Source organism: Parambassis ranga, chromosome 13, assembly GCF_900634625.1.
Source record: "Parambassis ranga chromosome 13, fParRan2.1, whole genome shotgun sequence".
Classification (NCBI taxonomy): Eukaryota; Metazoa; Chordata; class Actinopteri; family Ambassidae; genus Parambassis; species Parambassis ranga.
Window position 1 is genome coordinate 17,374,848 of NC_041033.1, and position 18,388 is coordinate 17,393,235.

The 18,388-nt window shown below is 42.0% G+C and overlaps 1 protein-coding gene across 1 annotated transcript; it reads left to right on the top strand.

Annotated features, from left to right (window-relative positions):
- Positions 1-2,807: 2,807 nt before the first annotated feature.
- Positions 2,808-13,624, top strand: capn12 (calpain 12). Its single transcript, XM_028419911.1, has 22 exons — positions 2,808-3,294; positions 3,743-3,812; positions 4,474-4,592; positions 6,717-6,850; positions 6,993-7,164; positions 7,254-7,337; positions 7,955-8,040; positions 8,123-8,194; positions 8,265-8,437; positions 8,516-8,787; positions 8,877-8,888; positions 8,954-9,033; positions 9,317-9,439; positions 9,526-9,562; positions 9,643-9,714; positions 9,795-9,840; positions 10,119-10,180; positions 10,471-10,539; positions 10,621-10,699; positions 10,783-10,899; positions 11,614-11,666; positions 11,760-13,624. Exons 1-22 carry the CDS (start codon positions 3,094-3,096, stop codon positions 11,784-11,786), a joined length of 2,160 nt encoding a protein of 719 aa, XP_028275712.1. The 5' UTR covers positions 2,808-3,093; the 3' UTR covers positions 11,787-13,624.
- The last annotated feature ends 4,764 nt before the right edge of the window (positions 13,625-18,388 follow it).

Here is an 18,388-nt window from a genome sequence, read left to right on the forward strand (position 1 = left end):
AAGTAACAGTGAACAGTGATCAAACATCTGCCCATTTATCCCTGATAAACTGTCTGTCCCTCTTTGTTAAACACTCACAGTGCTTGTAGGTTTTGCTGTGTGTGAAGCTCACATAAACACTGTCAGGTCAGTTGTGTAGTTGCACAGTAAAACACACTCAGTGGAGTCTGTTATGTTTCTCATACAGTCCTGAGAGACATCCTTCCACAAACACCAGAAAAACTGGATTTTAAGCATACAGCCCAACTGACCTCCTCCTCCCTGCACACACACACACACAGTGTGAGGGTCAGATGTGCTACTGTGATAGCATGCACAGTAAGGTCAGGAGGGGGAACATGCTTTCATGTGTTTGCTCCCTTCAGGCCTGGGGGCAGCTCCCAACCGCCTGAACCAGAGTCTCCACATGCAACAAATGTCCACGGTCAGCTGGTCATAAGTGTTTACGTGTCACCTCTCACTCTGCCTTCCTATTTCTTTGCATCAGTAGGACTGAGCATAGTTCTACAAGAGTCCATAGAGCCACACCTTATCTCACTGAACTTACATGTATTAATGCCAAAGAAATATAACTTACAATGATACATCTAGTGTTAAAGTAAAGCCGAGTAATTCCCTGTGTATTTTAACAAAAAACACAACACATGGGCAAGAAATAGTGGAACTCAGACCACTGTCTCTGCACTTTTATTGTTGTAGTGTAGGTTTGCTCCTGTGTTGTCATATTTTATACCATTTATCATCAATCACAGTAATAATACAGCTCACTGTGACACGAGATACAATGTTTACTCAATACTTTTGAGGTTTGTTGAGATTATTAAATATATATAATATATAAACATGCAGTGTAAGTTAGAGTTACTACCAGAAAACTGATACTTGCTTGAGAATCGGCTGCAGGCTGATTATTAACAAACTATTCATACAGAAACTCCTTGAAGGGGGACGTCCTCAGACATACCACAAATAAAAGAGAAATAAATTAGATGTTTTTTTTGAACATATTGGTCTCTTCTGGTGATAATTAGACACCCCCTCTCCCCCTCTGTCCATCTCCTGTCTGGCTCAGCCTGGTGTGATCTGTGTGTGAGTGAGCGAGCAGAAAATGGGCCGGGACAAAGCCGGTTAACCAGTGGGGAGAGTAAGAGGAGCTGAGGGGCTGCTGGTGCCGGGGTCGTGGGATCAGAACAGGTCATGGAGGTGTGGGAGTGTCTGCTCAGCCCTCTGACCTTTGTCACTGAGGTTTCCTATAATCCTGTCCTCAAAGAACATACGGACATAATAGAGAGCCCATGAATGGAGTTAAATGGTGACCATTAGGCGGATCTGTGTCGCTATTCTTCTTGTTTGTTTAGTGCCGGTCAGTCTCACGTTTTCTGTGTAATCAGGCGTGTGATGGAGTGACGGCTGGAGACGCCTGAAGAGGCCCGGAGTGAACACTGCAGGACAACAGTTTATTAGAGATGAATATCACCTAAACTTTGTGAATGACATGACACAAGAGGGCAAGAGGGAGGAGGAGGAGGGTGACGGTAATTGGATGTCCACTTCAGATTATTTGAGTCCAGACTTCAGTTCACAAGTGGTCCACACAGAAGGAGGCCAAAGCACCCCCATCCAAAAACTGTTTACAAGGCTCCATATGGTATCTCAGCAGCAATGAATAGTTCATTACAAGAGGTATAACAATGACGTGTTCACAACTTCCCAGAAACATGTTGTAAATTAGACCTCTCAGCTTTTTTTCAGTTAAATTCTGTCATATAAAGTTACAGATTTAGTTGAAAATTGCTGCTTTAGTAGAAATGTTTTCAATATTTATAATGAATGAAAATATAATACCAATACCAGCATTAGAATATAACTCTCTTACTCTGTATAATCTGTTTCTAACAGAGTGGTTGTGTGTTACAGTGTGTTACAGGTTTTTAATTACCACTGACTGATTTTATTTTTGGCCCTTTCTTCACAGCAATCTGAGGAAACGGGGAGCTAAAAAAAAACAACACAAGTGAGTCTCCTGCTGGAGGTGGAGGGCAATTTTCCCACAGCCTAACAAACACAGCATGCTCAATACAGCATCAATACATTGTTTAATAATGACCTTTCTGCTCTTCGAAATATTCTTTATTACAAAGTGGAACCAGAATTGGTTTATGTTAAATAACATGTACCATACAAGGCCTAATAAATAAATCAAACACATATATTATCATGCATGTTAATCTGTAGACAATATACATTATTATAAACAAGGCAAGTTTTATTTTAATAAAAAATAAATAACATGCTGTGTCCAACATTGGATTAAATGTGAAAATTACACAGAATTAAAGCATTTGAATTAACTGTTTCCTCGCTGTAATGTGTGTATTATATAGTTAATATGGAGCTTTTACTGACTGATATCTCACATGTGAATATTTTGTAAGCGCCTCCAAATAGATTTTATTCGGTATCCTCACAGTTCGCTGTGACACACGAGGTGCAGGGATGACTGGTCTGCGGCCTTCGGCTGGATTAGACCGCCACCTAGCGCTGGTTTTAGAGAACTGCAGAAGCTCGACGATCTGTCACCAACCCAAACCAAAGTTTCTAAGTGTTTATGGGGCAGACAGACCGCTTGTGCAAAATGTACGATAACATAAATAAATAATTCCAAACGTGCAAAAAAAGATATTATTCCCCCGGAATTTGTTTTTGCAGAAATAAATCGGAGGCGATTTTTTTAATGTGTCTGACGGATTTCAGGGAAGTTTCCTGGAAGTGACTCATAAGAAGAAGAAAAAACTAAAACCAGAGAAAGACCTTAACACCCTTCACTTGGACTGCAGCCTGTACTTATCGGTGTTTCTTGACTCTTTCTGCCCGCTCAGGATTGTGGTGATGATGGACGGTAATTTGTGAGGATCAAAGCCGCTGTTGGCACCAAGTGATTACTCGGACTCCAGCTCCTCACGGCCCCAGGCGCTCTGCACACCTCTCCGGGTTGGGAGGCGCTCCTGCGTATCCAGTATTTAAGGGGCGTTTGCGCACATTTCTGCATCTGATAAATTGTCCTTTTCTGCACATCAAACCTTTACTGACAGCATGGCGAGCGACAACGAAGCACCTCTGGGCTCCATCGAGAACCCCATCAAGTTTCGGGATCAGGACTTCAAGACTCTGCTGGAGCAGTGTCTGAAGTCCGGGGTGCTGTTTTCTGATCCAACCTTCGTGGCTGAGCAGAAGTCCATCGGAATTCCCGAAGAGAAGGATCCCAAAAAGGCGATTCAATGGAAGCGACCCAAGGTCTGAGCACTGTGTGTCTGAATCCAGATGTTTTAGTGTGTTTTGTTATCATCGGTGAGCTCTGCAGATAAAATGGTTACACAATAAGTTAATTCAGACATTAAACGATTCATGTTTGTGCCATTTCTGACTTCTAGACAAGTTAAACCCTCTAAAAGTTTGATATGAAGCCAGTGTGAGTGCAGACAGATGTGCAGCTGACCAACCAGGTGTGGCTCAGACCTGAAGAACTGCTGCAGAGAGGAGGACGATGGCTGAAGAAAACATTACAAACACTTTTTAAACGTATTGTTTTATCAATGTAATGTGAAGAAAAGCAGGCTATGCATTGCTTCTGAATGGTTTAAGGAAATATTGAACCCTTTCAAAAGCTACAGATGGCTGCTAAATGATCTCTGGTGATTGTCCTGTGATTACACTTACAGCGTTTTTTGTTCCATTTCTGTAGGAAATCTATCCCAACGCCGTGTTTGTGGAGGGCACGATTGGGACCACTGATATCTGTCAGGGCCAACTCGGTGAGTACACAGGAAAAACAAAACTGCTGCTCATCTCCCAGAGGATGTGTTGAAACTGTGGGATTTTGTGCTTAAAGCGGATCTTAAACTGGCACCAGACCAACATCCTGGAACTTTTCCAAGATGTTGTTCCAAGTTCCAAGAAAAATCCACACAGTACCAAAGCTGAGCTGAGACATCCTGTTTTTAGGTGCAGTGAGTTAAGAACTTGTGTGCGACATGCATCCCCTCAGACTCAACTTCAAACACACAGCAGGAGGCGAAGAGAAACGGTTAATATGTTTCTGCCCTGCTCCTTCATCTGTTTCCTATTTGTGGTAAACAAAATGAAACAGGCAGCCCTCTGGATTCATGGGTCGTGTTATGTGCAGAAGAAATCGGATCAATACCTCCTCGTCCTCCCCCTTCTCTTTGTCGTTCTTGTTTCTTATGTCTGAGCTTAGTGTTTTTATTTGATACTGCCTCCCAGGACGGGTTTTCCATGATTTACACTGATACTAACTGTTACTGCAACATCCCCAGAGAAACAACTCACAACAGATGTTTGCTGTTGGACAGGAATGTGGCTTCTTACAAACAAAATAACATGAATCACAAGAGGTTAAGAGGCTAAAACACCGTTAATGAGTGGTCCTTGATCATTAACGTGTGTGTCTTTCAGGTAACTGTTGGCTGCTGGCCGCCCTGTCCTGTCTGACCATGCACCCCTCACAGTTTGTCAAGGTGGTCCCGCCCAACCAAAGCCTGGATGAGCTATATGCAGGGATTTTCCGTTTCAGGGTAAGTAGACTATAGACCTAAACTAATATGGTCTCATTTTAACAATGTAAAAACATGCAGCATTATGTAGGCTAATGTAACACTGGGACTCAGAGGTAAGAAGCTGGCTATAGATGTAAGGTCACTTCTTTCTAGGTCTACATCCCCAAACTTCTATTTCATTTCCACACTTCAGCCATCAGGCCCGTCACACACCAGTCAGATCTCAGCTCTTTGTGTATGTCCACTGAAGTCTTTACAGGCCTCCTGTTTTAATGTCTGTTTACCCAAATGATCACAAACCTGAGAGCAGGTGTTTCAGATATATAGGGGTATAGGGGTGATGTCAAAGCCTAGTTAATAAGTCCATGTATGAGTTCTATGTTGTCCCTTTGTGCCTGAAAAAGCTAGTCCCGATTTAAATGATTAAGATGATTTATACACTAATTCACACTTGTTTGTTTCATGTAAGAGAGAACAGACTCCCTGAAGTCATTTATATTTTATCTGATATGGCTCCTTCCTTTTGGATCATTTTTCAGTAGCTGTCTGCTCATTTAGCTGTGACGCCACCGCTCTGATATCTAATGAAAGCAGCTGGATCAAACAAGTATCTACTCATCCTTGAGTCATCGCTGCCTGATGGCCTCACGTGTGAGAAAGAGACAAACATAAAGCCACATTTTTACCACCTCATCAGATGTGTCGACTCCAATTTATAGAGCTCATCATTCACTGGTTCTGATCTGCACAGATCCATAAAATATCATCTGATTAGACATATTAATCTTGTGAAAGCAAACAGACGTGTCAGGGATTTTTTTTTTGTTTTTGCCTCGGAGCTTTGGACCTTCAGAGGTTGTTAGGGAGAATGTGGCGTGACCGAACAAGCAGGACGGAAGGACTGGAAACTCATTTTGCCCTGTCAGGGTGATGGGAGAGCAGTCCAGACATGCAGGTAGCAACAACCCCTGGGACACACACACACACACACACAGCTGCAGCAACCAAAGACCAGTGCAGGCCTGCTCTCAGCTGCTGTTGTCTACCTCCTGTCAGCAGTACACACCCGGAGGTATGACCAGTTAACAGCCTGTTTGTTTAATTCAAATTTAAAAGCACATTTTTTTATCTTTTGTTTTGCCTGCACATGTTTGAAGATACTTTCATCTATAGTGCTTATCTATAGTATCAGATGTAAAACTGCATCGCAGGACAAGTTAAAAAAATGCATGAAACACAAGGAAATATAAATTAAGCATGTTTATTTTCATCAGATAGCAACAAATTCAACTACATAACCCATGTAAACAGTATAATTTAATGATACAGTGTGCAGGAATAATTATAACAATAATAACAGTAGTGTTAACAGACTAAAATTAATTTATTTTAACAATCCCCAAATACTTGATTTCCAAATGTAAAATATTTAATAATAATTTACACATTTCGTCGTGATTTCTTATATCAAACTGTATGTTTTAAATGATGGCAACGATGAGTGACAGCTATAGTATATTAGATTAATTAACTATCAATGCAATTGCAAATGCAATGAGGAAGAAAAAACACACTTGGAAAGAAGTTTAATTGGCTGCAATTTACAACCTCACCACTAGATGTCCCGAAATCCTACATACTGGTCCCCTAATATGAACTGGTTACACAGCAGTTGGTGTGCTGCTGCACATACATTCATCAGGTGGCCAAAACAGTCTGATGTGTAAATCAGCTGGTGTTTGCTGATGAGTGTGAAGGGTATTCACGTCTGTATGTATTTATTGCTCCCGTTTTCACACCGTGATTCCGTTGGGGTTGTTTTGATGGTGGTGCAGTGGTTAGCACTGTCCAATTGGGCCTCTTCACCTCTGCCTCAGTGTCCACACACTAGGAGCACTGAGACAGCTTCTTCTTAAAGCTGGCTTACACAGTGCCAGAACAGGCTTTCAGAGAGCCAGTTACAAGTGTAACATCAAAATGGCTTCAAAATGCAATTTTTTTGTTGCTTTCAGTAAAAGACTGAGGCTATAAAGTTCAGGCTCTCCGGTTCCTTCCTCCTCATTATATTTCCTCCTGACTCATTCCTCATCTCTTCTCACCATTTCCCTCTTCCTGTTGCCGTCTCTCTCTCCCACTGTGCAGTTCTGGCAGTATGGTGAGTGGGTGGAGGTGGTTGTGGATGACAGGCTGCCAGTACGCGAAGGCCGTCTGCTCTTCAGCTACTCTCACACCCGCAACGAGTTTTGGAGCGCCCTGGTGGAGAAGGCCTACGCCAAGTCAGTTGCCACTACCAGCATATGTTTCTGGGTTGTAATGTCTGAGATCTCCCACTCTTCTTTTTTTTCCCTGTGTCTGTGTTACAATTTGACAAGAACACACCGACCTGGGAGATGAATTTCGTACCTCTCACGTTTGTAGGGTAGTTGGAACCTATGGAAGCCTGAAGGGTGGGAACATTTCCGAGGCGATGGAGGATTTCACGGGAGGCATAGCGCGCTCGCTGCTGGTCTCATCTCGGACCCCTCAGGTCCTCTGGAGGTCTCTGACGGCTGCTCTGTCCCGAGGCACCTTGCTCAGCTGCTTCATCCAGGTACCTGCACCCAAAACCAAAAACAGTGCAGACTGCACATAGGGAAGTTACACACTCACTGGAACTTTGCCAGTTTTTTGTCTTCACAGGCCAACAACTCCCGAGAGGTTGGTCAGGTGACAGGAGATGGGCTAATAAAGGGCCATGCTTACGCCATCACAGAAACTGACAAGGCCAGTATGACACAGAAAGAGCAGACTGGAGACTACTGACAGCTCTCATCAAGCTGCACTTTTCCTTTGGTTAATCAATATTATGGATGAACTTTTATTATTATCGGTATCTCTGCAAAGACTCACTTTACCTGTCATCACACTCCATGTTATTAATAATGAAAGAAATGTGACTTATGTTTTTCTTATTTATTTAATCTTAGGTTCATGTCTTATTTCATATAAATTAAACTAGAGTTGCTGTATTCTGATATATTTTACAACAGACATTACACTTTAATCAAATGTAGTCAACCTAAGAATTAATTTATGTAAAGTTATCTCATGTTATTTATTGTTATTTATTGTATTTTGAATCTAATCTAATCGAATCTAGTTTTATTTATTTAATCTAGATTTATCTATTTCTACTTGCTCCTAATTAATACACCCTAATAGCATAATTTAAATATAGATTACCTCGTGTCATTTATAGTATTTTTATGTTATAAAACTGATCGAATAATATAATCTATTTACATCACATGTCATTGTAAAATTTTGTGAAGCCATCTTGTTTTAATTGAGTGTTACTTTCAGAATACGGTGATCATTTTCTATGATTGTCTACATTTCAGGTGAAAAAAGCAGCAGCTGAGGTGTTGTTGCTGAGGCTGAGGAACCCCTGGGGCTTTGTGGAATATCGCGGACCCTGGAGTGACACGTGAGGGGACAGATTCCTGTTTGTGTTGACAGACACGCACTCATACTGTGTGTTAAGCTTCTCTTTGTGTGTGTGGGCGCAGTGGTAAAGAGTGGAATGAGGTGGACCAGAAGGAAAGGATCAAACTGAAATCAAAAGAAGATGGAGACTTCTGGTATGAAATGTAAAACTAAAGCTTATCCTTTCACACGAAGAGCTCAGGTGTAACTTATCATCTCTTTTAGGATCAGTGCTGACGACTTCAGCAAACTCTTTCACGTGGTGGAGCTGTGCAGCGTCAACCCTGACAATCTGGTGGAGGAAAACACACCGGCCACCCAGTCCACCTGGACCATCAGCGAGTACGAAGGATCCTGGGTACCCGGGAGCTCGGCCGGTGGTGGCCGCAAATTCAACAGTATGTTTATGACTTTATATTTGACTAAGCTTCCAGCCTGGAGGCGTCTGTTGTTACACTGTGCTGCTCTTTCCTCAGAGACATTCTTTAAGAATCCTCAGTTCCAGCTGGTTCTCAGTGAGAAGGATGAAGGTAATGTGTCCGATGATGATGATGACGATGATGGTGGGGATGACGGTGATGAGGATGGTGTTGAGGATGAGGAGGTCCTGACCCCCAAGGAGAAGAAGAGAGCAGAGAAACAGAAGCAGAAGGCTAAACAGTGCACTGTGCTGGTGGAGGTGCTGCAGAAAAACCGTCGGCAGCAGGATAAAACCAACTTCCTCTACAGCGCTTTCCACATCTACAGGGTGAGAAGCTCTTTATTCAGCGTGACTGCCAGAGCACACTTGTTCTGTTTCTTAATAAACTCATCTGCTTCTTCTTTTTTTTTTTACAGATTCCTCCTGAGGTAAGTATTTATAAATCAATCTGATATTCTCAACAATCAATTAAAACAGTTTTCTCTCCATATAGCTGCAGGGTGGTTGTCTGACACGCAACTTCTTCATGCAAAATAGTCCCGTGGGTCGTTCAGGGAAATACAAAGCTCAGAGGTATGAAACCATCATGAGAAGTAAGTGAATGTAGCCCACGTCTGGCCTTCATCTGGCCCTGATGAAATAAATGTGAGCCTCTAGTGACCCACATGTAAAAGAGCAAATGTGGCTACACTGTATTCTGTATGTGGCCCTAAAGAGGCCCACAGGATAAACAAGCCAAGTACATATCCTAAAGACGCCCTTAGAAACCATGCTGACAGTTACTGTGCGAAAATAAGAAACGTTAACAGTTATTGGTCATTTGTTTTCTATGATCAATATTACCTTTGTCTTACAGGGCTGTGTGGAGGAAGCTGCATCTGGACCCAGGTACTTACATCATCGTGGCATCCACCTATAGACCCAACCAGCCTGGAGAGTTCTTTGTCCGCATCTTCTCCAAGATTGGAAACACTTTGGGGTGAGAAAAGAAGACGGAAATATCAGATCAAGACTTATGAGTGTGTGTCTGTCAGTGGGTTGTAAATCCTGTTCTCTGTATTCCAGGAGTCAGGACTTCCCCTGTGATTCTGTCTACATCCCTGTAAGTCCTCACGCCATGTCGACATCAAAACATCAGCCAGTTGTAGAACCCTGTAGTATGTTTATGTGTTTATATGTCAGGTTATGGCGACTCCTGTCGCCCCGGAGGATAAAGTGAGAGTTCAAAAGACCTTTGAGGAGGATGCTGGCCCTGTAAGAGTTTTTACACACATCAGCTATAAATGAATATAAATGTATTTTTAATGAACCCTTTTCTTCGGTGTCCTCCTCAGGATGACAGGCTGAACGCCAAAGAGCTCATGAAGCTCTTCAACTCAGGTTAGAAATTCACCTTTTCACCTGTCTGCCAGCGTAACGGCAGCAGTGGCCACTAGATGGCAACAAAGCAGCAACACACTCCATATGTAGGACTAATGGAGCCACAGAGGTCACCCGTCTAGACAGGGGCTCATAGCAGCACTCAGATAAAGCAAATTGAACTTGGCTTCTTAATAACGTGACAGCACTTGTCCTCAGCTTCACCTTTCCTCAACTAAATCCAATTTCTTTTTATTCACTGCATCAATTTGTGTCTTTTTTTCTACTCTAAATCACAGTTCTTGTGAAAGATTACCACCTGCCACTGGAGACGTGCAGACAGCTCATCTTTGTAGAGGATGTATCCTTCTGTCCTCATAGTACTCTGTGATATCACTCACACTACAGCCTGCTTGTAGTTCACTACGTCTGTTTTATGCGTTGTTTAGTGCACCTGCCGCTGTTAAAAACAAGACTGACCTTTGCTAATTTGGCACTTCCTTAGGGCAGATGCATGCTGACAAAGGGATTTGAACCGTGCTCCTCTGGCTGAGTCACAGCGCCGCCCTGCTGTTCACTTTCACTCTGTTTCCTCATAACTTCATTTCTCTGCCTTCTGTCATGGTGAGATGTCCTTAACTCTGCCGGCAGACTAAAGGGCGCTGCACTCTGAGTCGTGACCAAGCAGAAACTCTACTGTCCACTCTGCGCAACCTGCAGGTACAGCTTCAGCCTGTGTGTGTGTGTGCGTGTGTGTGTCATAGACAGAAAAAGTCCTGTCACTGATGCTTTCTTTTTCAGGCCATGTTCTTTCAGTTTGATGAGGACTCTTCTGGAACCATGAGCCCCTTTGAACTTGACACAGCACTACAAGCTGTTGGTATGCATGCATGCACACACACACACACACAGATGGTTGCCACTGTTTGACTTCACACCTTTGTTCACCCCTGTGTTTCCCAGGAATGCAGTGCGATAACAAGGTAGTTCAGCTGCTCTGTGAGCGCTTTGCTTCCAAAGAGCTGCAACTGCCCTTCAAAGGCTTCGTGTCATGTATCGCCAGGCTGCGCAAGCTTTTTGGTAACACACACACACACACATACATACACACACACACACACACACATGTTATAATCTCTGATTGTTTTAGGGTACCTGCCTTAGGACAACAAATAGCTATTGTGCTAATTCTGGCATGTTTACATTGAGGCTCGTTTGCAGATATGTTGATCAAATTAATGTGTTTGCCAGCCTCTCCACATTATGAAACACTCTAAAAAGAGATGTTTAATTTTTTTAAACTATGTCCAAAATGCTGTAAAACTAGAAAATACAGTCAACAATCTAAATTATCACATAAAAGGAAACATTACAAAAGCTCCAGAAATGGCTGCATTTTAAATAAGCCTTTATCTTTCCTAGTTTTCCCTCCTATTTATCCTGTAAGTTGACTAGTACCAGTCTTACCCTGCAACCAACAGTGAAACGCTGCCTATACACCACCACTGCATCAGCATTAACAACATAATAACTGCATGTGACAACATCTATGTATGGAGACAGATCAAGTGCGTCATTCTCTGAAAACCACTGGAGAGAGAAAAACAATCAGATCCACAATCTGCAGCAAAGGGCGGAAACAATGACAAAATGCCTGTCGCTGGCTTATTTTAGCATCATTTGTCTGCCAGAAAAACATGTTAATTGTACAGAAGTTGTTCTGATAACACCTCCATAAGCTCTGTATTTATCTTATGATATACTCACAGTATACTTCCCCTCCTCTCTGCTCAGCTCTGTTTGAATCGGAGACCAACCAGGAGGTGAAAGACAGAGGAATCAATGCTGTGAGTATCTGTACAAATAATGCTGTTCGTAAACTGACCCACGGCTGATGGATGTCCGTCTCTCTGATGTGTCCGTCTGTTATCTCTGCACAGTGGCTGCTTCAGTTTCTGACACTGTGAAGAGGCTTCATGAGGAGCATCTCCACATGGATCCAAATGAGCCACCAGTTAAATAATAAGAGTCAACATACATGAAATGTATTTTGAAACTCCTCTTCTATTATGTGCCTTCCAGGGAATTTAGTCATTGTTTTATTCTTCATGTGTTCTGCTAGTGAAGCCTTCTACCCACTGAGTCTAGTCTAGTCTATATAGTCTATTTCATAATTACAGATGAGGGTTTAAAGGTGTCATTGCTTTTATCTTAAGCTTAATTAACAAGACGGTTGTTTTACTAATCTAAATATAGTTCATATTACTATATTACTATTTGCTTCAAGGGATGTTCATGTTCTCCAGTGTAATTATTTCAAAATTAATCTGAGATGAGAAAAGAAAGTGTTTCTAAAAACTGAATGAAATGGTACACATAACACCAATTACACAACTGAGGGGGAAAAAAAAAACATTTAAATCACTACAACCCCCGACAATTTACTCATTTGTGCACACATAAGCGTACCCTGGGAAATATCTGTGCACACACATGCACTCAGAGTGAGTACTGCCTGCCCCACTGAGGGTGTGAGGGTGATGTCTCAGCTACACGCACCATCTCTATTCTTATCGCGCTGACGCCACGTACAGCGTCAACACACACTCGCCCCCTCCTCCACTACGTTCCCTCACTCCCTCCATCCATCCCTCACTCTTTCTCCCCCCCTCCTGTTCTCTCTAGTAACTGTCTGAGTCTCACAATCTGCATCCTCCTCCTCCTCCTGTTACATGCTGGTTGCTTTCTCTCTCCCTCGCTCTCCCTCTCTACACACACATACATACACTCACACACACAGGTGCTCACACACACACACACACACACAGGTGCTCTCTCTCTCACACACACACACACACATCCGCGAGCGAGCAAATGTCCTTTCTACACATGCTGCTATTAATAGCACCTTTGCTCACACACCACTTCCTGTTCATCGTTAGGTGAGTACACACAGGTTGCCCTCGGCGACCATCCATCTACACTGTGATAGAGAGAGGAGGATACAAAAGAAGGGAGGGGAGAAGGGAGGGAGACAGGAAGCACCCACAGAGAGTGATGTTAGTTATTCCTCTCAAAGTCTGGGCTTGTCTTCAAACCTAACTGCTTCATAATTTTCATCTTTAATTTTCCACTTCTGCCTCGTCCTCTTATTTGTCCGCCTGCGGCCTGGACAAAGCTCTTAAAATGAGCCATCTGTTGGCCTTAAATGACTCAAACAGATGTGCTCACTCTTCCGCCATCTACTTCTCTTTTTCAGAGGAAACATCCATGCTAGCAGTTCTGTGGGGCTGCATTTGCACAATGATGCTAATGTGCAACATGTTGACATTTAGCAGGTATGATGCTCATTATTTTAGCATTTAGCTAACACATGCTAACTGACAGAGGATAGTCTGAGTTTTTTCATGAATCAAAGTGATGGTCATCTGATGACGTTGGCAGATAATAATTTAAACACACCACGACTTCCAAGTTCAAAGTACAACATCCAAAATCTGACCTCAAATTTGAAAGTTTCCAGGGTCTTGAGCTCCGCTTTAACAATAACACATGAAACATTTATTGCCTTTAACATTTTCAGTCTGTAGAATAAAACTGTGACATTTAGAGCTGTAGGCATTAAATATGTTTCTGTGATTTTTGAGATGCACTGTAAAAGCACAAGATCTACTACATGTCATGAAAAATGTTTTAGCCATTTAATTTTAAGACACAATGATCCATTTTATGGTCGTGCAGCCATGATGGACCATCCTCTGGAGAGCATGAATGTTATAAACTTTTGTATTTTGCATCTATGCAACTGTTCTCAGTCCTCAGTCTCATCCTTTTATGTTTAATAGTCACGTAGTTTTGAAATGTTGTGAAACTTTTCTTCTGTGAAATATTGATGCAATTTGATACAATATAGTTTCCTGCAGGCTGACACAAATCACTTTGTGATGTCAGCGTGGCAGCCTACAACCTTACCCTGCCTTTAACAGATTACCCATTTGTGTTTTAATATCTAATCTCAACCATGACTGGAAAAACAAAATGAAAGTGACAAAAATTGACACAAACCCGTCACTCTTAGGAACCATCTACAAACCCCCTCGTACCTCCTAATGTGGACTATTGCAACTTAAAGCACGAAGAAGCTGATCTGTGTAAATGTGCATGTGTCTGGTGTGTATGGAACAAGAGACTACACTGAATGACTGTTTCATATAATGAGATGAGACCTAACTAACACTGAAGCTCTGCTAACAGCTAAAAATAAATCAATAAAAACAATCTTACGTTCAGTCTCTAACCTTGAATTTCTTCACTTGCACAAAAAAGTAGATTTTACTATGAAAAGATGAGAATTGTGAATATTTGTAACTATATTATTATTGTTATATTATTATTATATTATTATTATATATATTGTTATATATTGTTATTCATCAGCTCAATCAATAAAATAGATACGTAGCAGATAAAGCAATCATGTAAAAATAAAAGTTTGAACACTGAATATAGTGAATATAGTGTTAACATGATATTAAATTAATTTGTGTGTAAAAAAGTAATTGGATATTTAATATAATATATTATACTTTGATCGTCAGCAGTAGTTGCAGAATGACTGACAGCCATTATGATTGATGGTCCTTGTAAATATTGTCATATAATGAAACGCACTTCCTGAGAGGAGCAGCAGTCAGGCACCATCAGATCAAAACAAAGAGACACAGTTTGCTGCTGATCTACCAGGATAAAACCATGTCCCACAATCTGTATTTTCTCTGTTGATTCTTCTCTCTTGACAGCAGCTGTGCTCATCCCTCCACCTGCTCTCCTCTCCGTCCTCTCTTCTCGCCCTCCTCCTCCTTCCCCCCCAGCTGTCCTGTGGGATGTGATGATGCTCTGACAGGCTTGGCGTCTGTTCTTGGAGGTGCTGGTATTTTTGTGCCACAGCGGCGGGGGCTGGTACAGGAATAGTGCCGAAGTTGTAGTGTATAGTGTGTGGGTGGGATATGGGATGGTTTGAGAACTGTGAGGATTTTCAGCCGTTGTATAGACAGGAGGGAGACCAAGGAGGATTGCGTAAGTTGGCTCCCTGGCTGCAAATTTAGCCTGGGCTCGCTCACGCATAAATTTGATGAGCAGTACTATCTCAGTCGTCAGAGCTGGGGTATTTTAAGATGTGAGTGTGTCTTGGCACGGAACACAGGGTGTATTTATTGTGCCTGTTTATTTACAAGTCGTGAAGACTGATGGCTGATAATTTGAGATGCAAAGAGCGGCATTTGCATCAACTTTATGCACTTCTCCTCTTCACAATGCTCTCTGTTCCTCATCCTGTTGTTGCTATTTATTTTCCTCCACTTCATTATTGCTGTCGATGATGGTGGCAAAGTGTTACCCTTTATTCATCCTTTCACTTCTTGTTGTCGTGAATAAACTTGAGATTTTTTATCTGTCTGCTTTTGCAGATCACAACTGTAAGAATGATTTTTATGATTCTGTGTGGACACAGAAAAGAACTCAAGCTTTCCCAACACTTAAAAACAACAGAAATTATGAGACCCCTGACACTATTAGTCTGTTCTTTTGGTTTGATAACAGTTTGAGTCACTTGGTGCAGTTTTTAACGAGCCATTTCTTCAGGATTCCTTTCACCCTGAGAAGATCGCCACTGTTTAATTGTAGGAACTGTGTTCTTTGAGCCTCTCCAGCACCTTTGTGTCATCTGACCATATGACATGCCTCCAGTTTCAGGTTGTCCCTAGCATGCATCAGTCTGGCTTGGAGGTGTGAGTTTTTCTTGGTCTGCGACCTGGCAGTCCATTGCTGTGCAGTGCCTCTCAGGTCTGACACTTCAGTTCCAGACCTGGCTAAATCGAGTGTCTTGGCAGTTGTTCTCAGGTCTTTAAACACATCTCTCACTAGTTTTTTTTTTTCAAAATGTGGACTCTCCTGAACTTTTTTTAATGCCTCTATCGCCAGTTCTTGAAACATGGAAGCAATTTGGTAAACGTGTGTATCCTTCTCTGGCCTTGTAAGCATTAACAACCTTTTTTTATCAAGTCTAAACTTGTGTGTCACTTTTGTCACGATGTATCAAAGCCAAATGTTACTTGTTGTACTGTGTGTATGCTGCAAGATACCCATCCTCACTTTTAAATGCATATCAAGTGCTTACAGGGTCACTCACCTAAAGCATATCATTGCATCATAATGGTTTGTACTATTGCTGAACAAAGAGGACAGTTCTTATGGGGCCTGATGATATTTACACTGGTAGTTTTTGGTTGGCTTTCTTAGGGGAAATAAAAGAACATAGATTTTCATTTACAGGCTAATAATTGTGTCTCCAGCTGTATACTAAGAAACTATATTCAGATACCTGAAAGCAACAGTCACTGTTTCTGGGTAACAGTATTGTTGCTTCCCCTCATCCACTGGACTAACCAGGGAACGTAACATTACACATTGATATTCTGTCATCACCTTGGCTTGTATATTGAAAGATATAAAAGAACTTAAAACTGATTTAATATTTTCTGCACACACTTTGCAGATATTATAATTTATTCTGATCAATATAGTGCCAAAGGATACAGCATGATGAATGAAAAATGTAAATTGTTTCATCTCACAGGTCATAAATAGAATAAAATGTGTGTAATGACAAAAAGTACACTGAACTGGGACAGGAGTGCAGTTTACATGTGCAGAGGAGAAGAATGTGCAAACTAAACACCAAACTGCTTTCGTCAGTCGTTTACGCCTGCGTTACTCAAATGCCCTGTGGCAGAAAAACACGTTCTATTCATGACTCAAATACCATGTCACCACTGTGTTGTTTGTGTGCTTATTATACGCGCATGTGGTTTCAAGCACCTCGTAATCATTTACACAGTTTATATAAAAATGTTGGCTGGCTGACAATATATCAGCATTCAAGTCATAGCTGGGATACCTCCACTAACCTGAGCTCTAATGATCAATATGTTCCTGTGTTGGGTGTGATTTTCTGTGAGAAACGCTGATGACAGCATGTAGAGCTCAAACCCCAGACCTCTGCTCAGTAACTGTATGTCCTCAGATGATTTCTCTGTGATGACATGCAGTGACAGAAAATGAGCTGAGGTGTAACACAGGTGGTGGGTGATGAAGAGGAGGCAGAGGTCTCAATTAATCTTTCAGAGGGAAGGAAGGTGATATCAAAGGTTGCAAACAATGAATTCAACTGGTGAGTGAGCGGATGTACTCCTGAAAACTGCGGAGCAAAGGGGTGAGCTAGGGAGGGGAGGGAGCGTGCACAAAGGAGAAGAGGGGGTACGGTGAGGAGCCGTGTGTGGGCAGACAAGGCCAGTGAGGTGAGGAAGACGACAGGGACACATGCAGGTTTGTGTCTTCCTGACGTGTGCAGTGTACACACAGTCCTCTCTTCTGCCCCCATATCATCTCTCTCTCTCTCTCTCTCTCTCTCTCTCTTCATTGGATCCCACCCTGTACCATTCCCTCTTCCTCACCCACTCACTCCCTTTATTTCTACCTCTTACTGGTCCCTGAAAAAAAATAGGGCAGTCCTTATGTAAGGAGGAGAGAAGACGTGGGGAGGGCGGGGGGGGGGGGGGGGGGGGGCAGAGGAAAAAAGGTTGGAACAAAAGCTTTATGGATAGAAACAAGCAAACAGAACGAGAGGCAATAATACAGAAGATGCAGTATGTATACTTGAATTAAAAGAAAAACAATACAAAATAAGTAAATGCCCTTACTTACGGGATATAAACCCCTGCAAATATGAACTGAAAACAAATCTGTCATTTGAAAGTTTTTGTTTTTACCAGGCAGTTTGACTTTATGTGTCATGGGATACTCAAAATGTATGAAAAGAGTCAAAACTGTCCTAATAAGTCCTGTTTGTTATCACAACCTGGAGTGTCTGTGGTGATCAGCATGGTGAAAAAAACAGCACTGAACCGACGCCTGTGTTTTAGCACCCATAAAGCTGCCATGTGATGTAAAATGATGGTGTCTGCTTTAATTTAAGCTGCTTCCGTACATCTCTTTTACACCTACACAGGTGCATTTATACAGGTGTTTTTGACACAAATGCCAGCATTGTGCCACAGTGTGAGAGTGGCTAAGGTTGGTAGAAATTCTGTCCATTTCTGTTGAAGTTGTTTAGTCCAAGAGTTTAAGTATATACTGATTGAGAGAGAGGAGCATGTCATAGCACTTCACCAAGGATAAGTCATAAACAGGAGGACAAGATTATGGTTTGTTCAAACTTTACCCAAAATACTTGATGCCAGTTTCTCCCCCGATTTTCTGGATTACCAGGGTGATGAGTCCCACCATGCATTATTCAGATGACCACAATTCACGTAATCTGTCTAACTTTATCCCTATAACTCATCACAACACATGACAAAGCTGCACGTGGGCTTTGAGTACTAGCCCAGAAGTTTAGGAATGATGTGTGATGTCCACAATTATCAAACATAATATAAAAAACAAAATCTGGTGCTGCTGAGGAATCATTTGTTGTGAGAGTACATGCAGATGTTATCCTAAGCAGCCAGAT

Coding starts and splice junctions, on each gene's coding strand:
- capn12 (XM_028419911.1), top strand. CDS start 3,094: ATGGCGAGCGACAACGAAGCACCTCTGGGCTCCATCGAGAACCCCATC. Junction 3,813..4,473: donor TATCTGTCAGGGCCAACTCG/GTGAGTACACAG, acceptor TGTGTCTTTCAG/GTAACTGTTGGCTGCTGGCC. Junction 11,667..11,759: donor AAGACAGAGGAATCAATGCT/GTGAGTATCTGT, acceptor ATCTCTGCACAG/TGGCTGCTTCAGTTTCTGAC.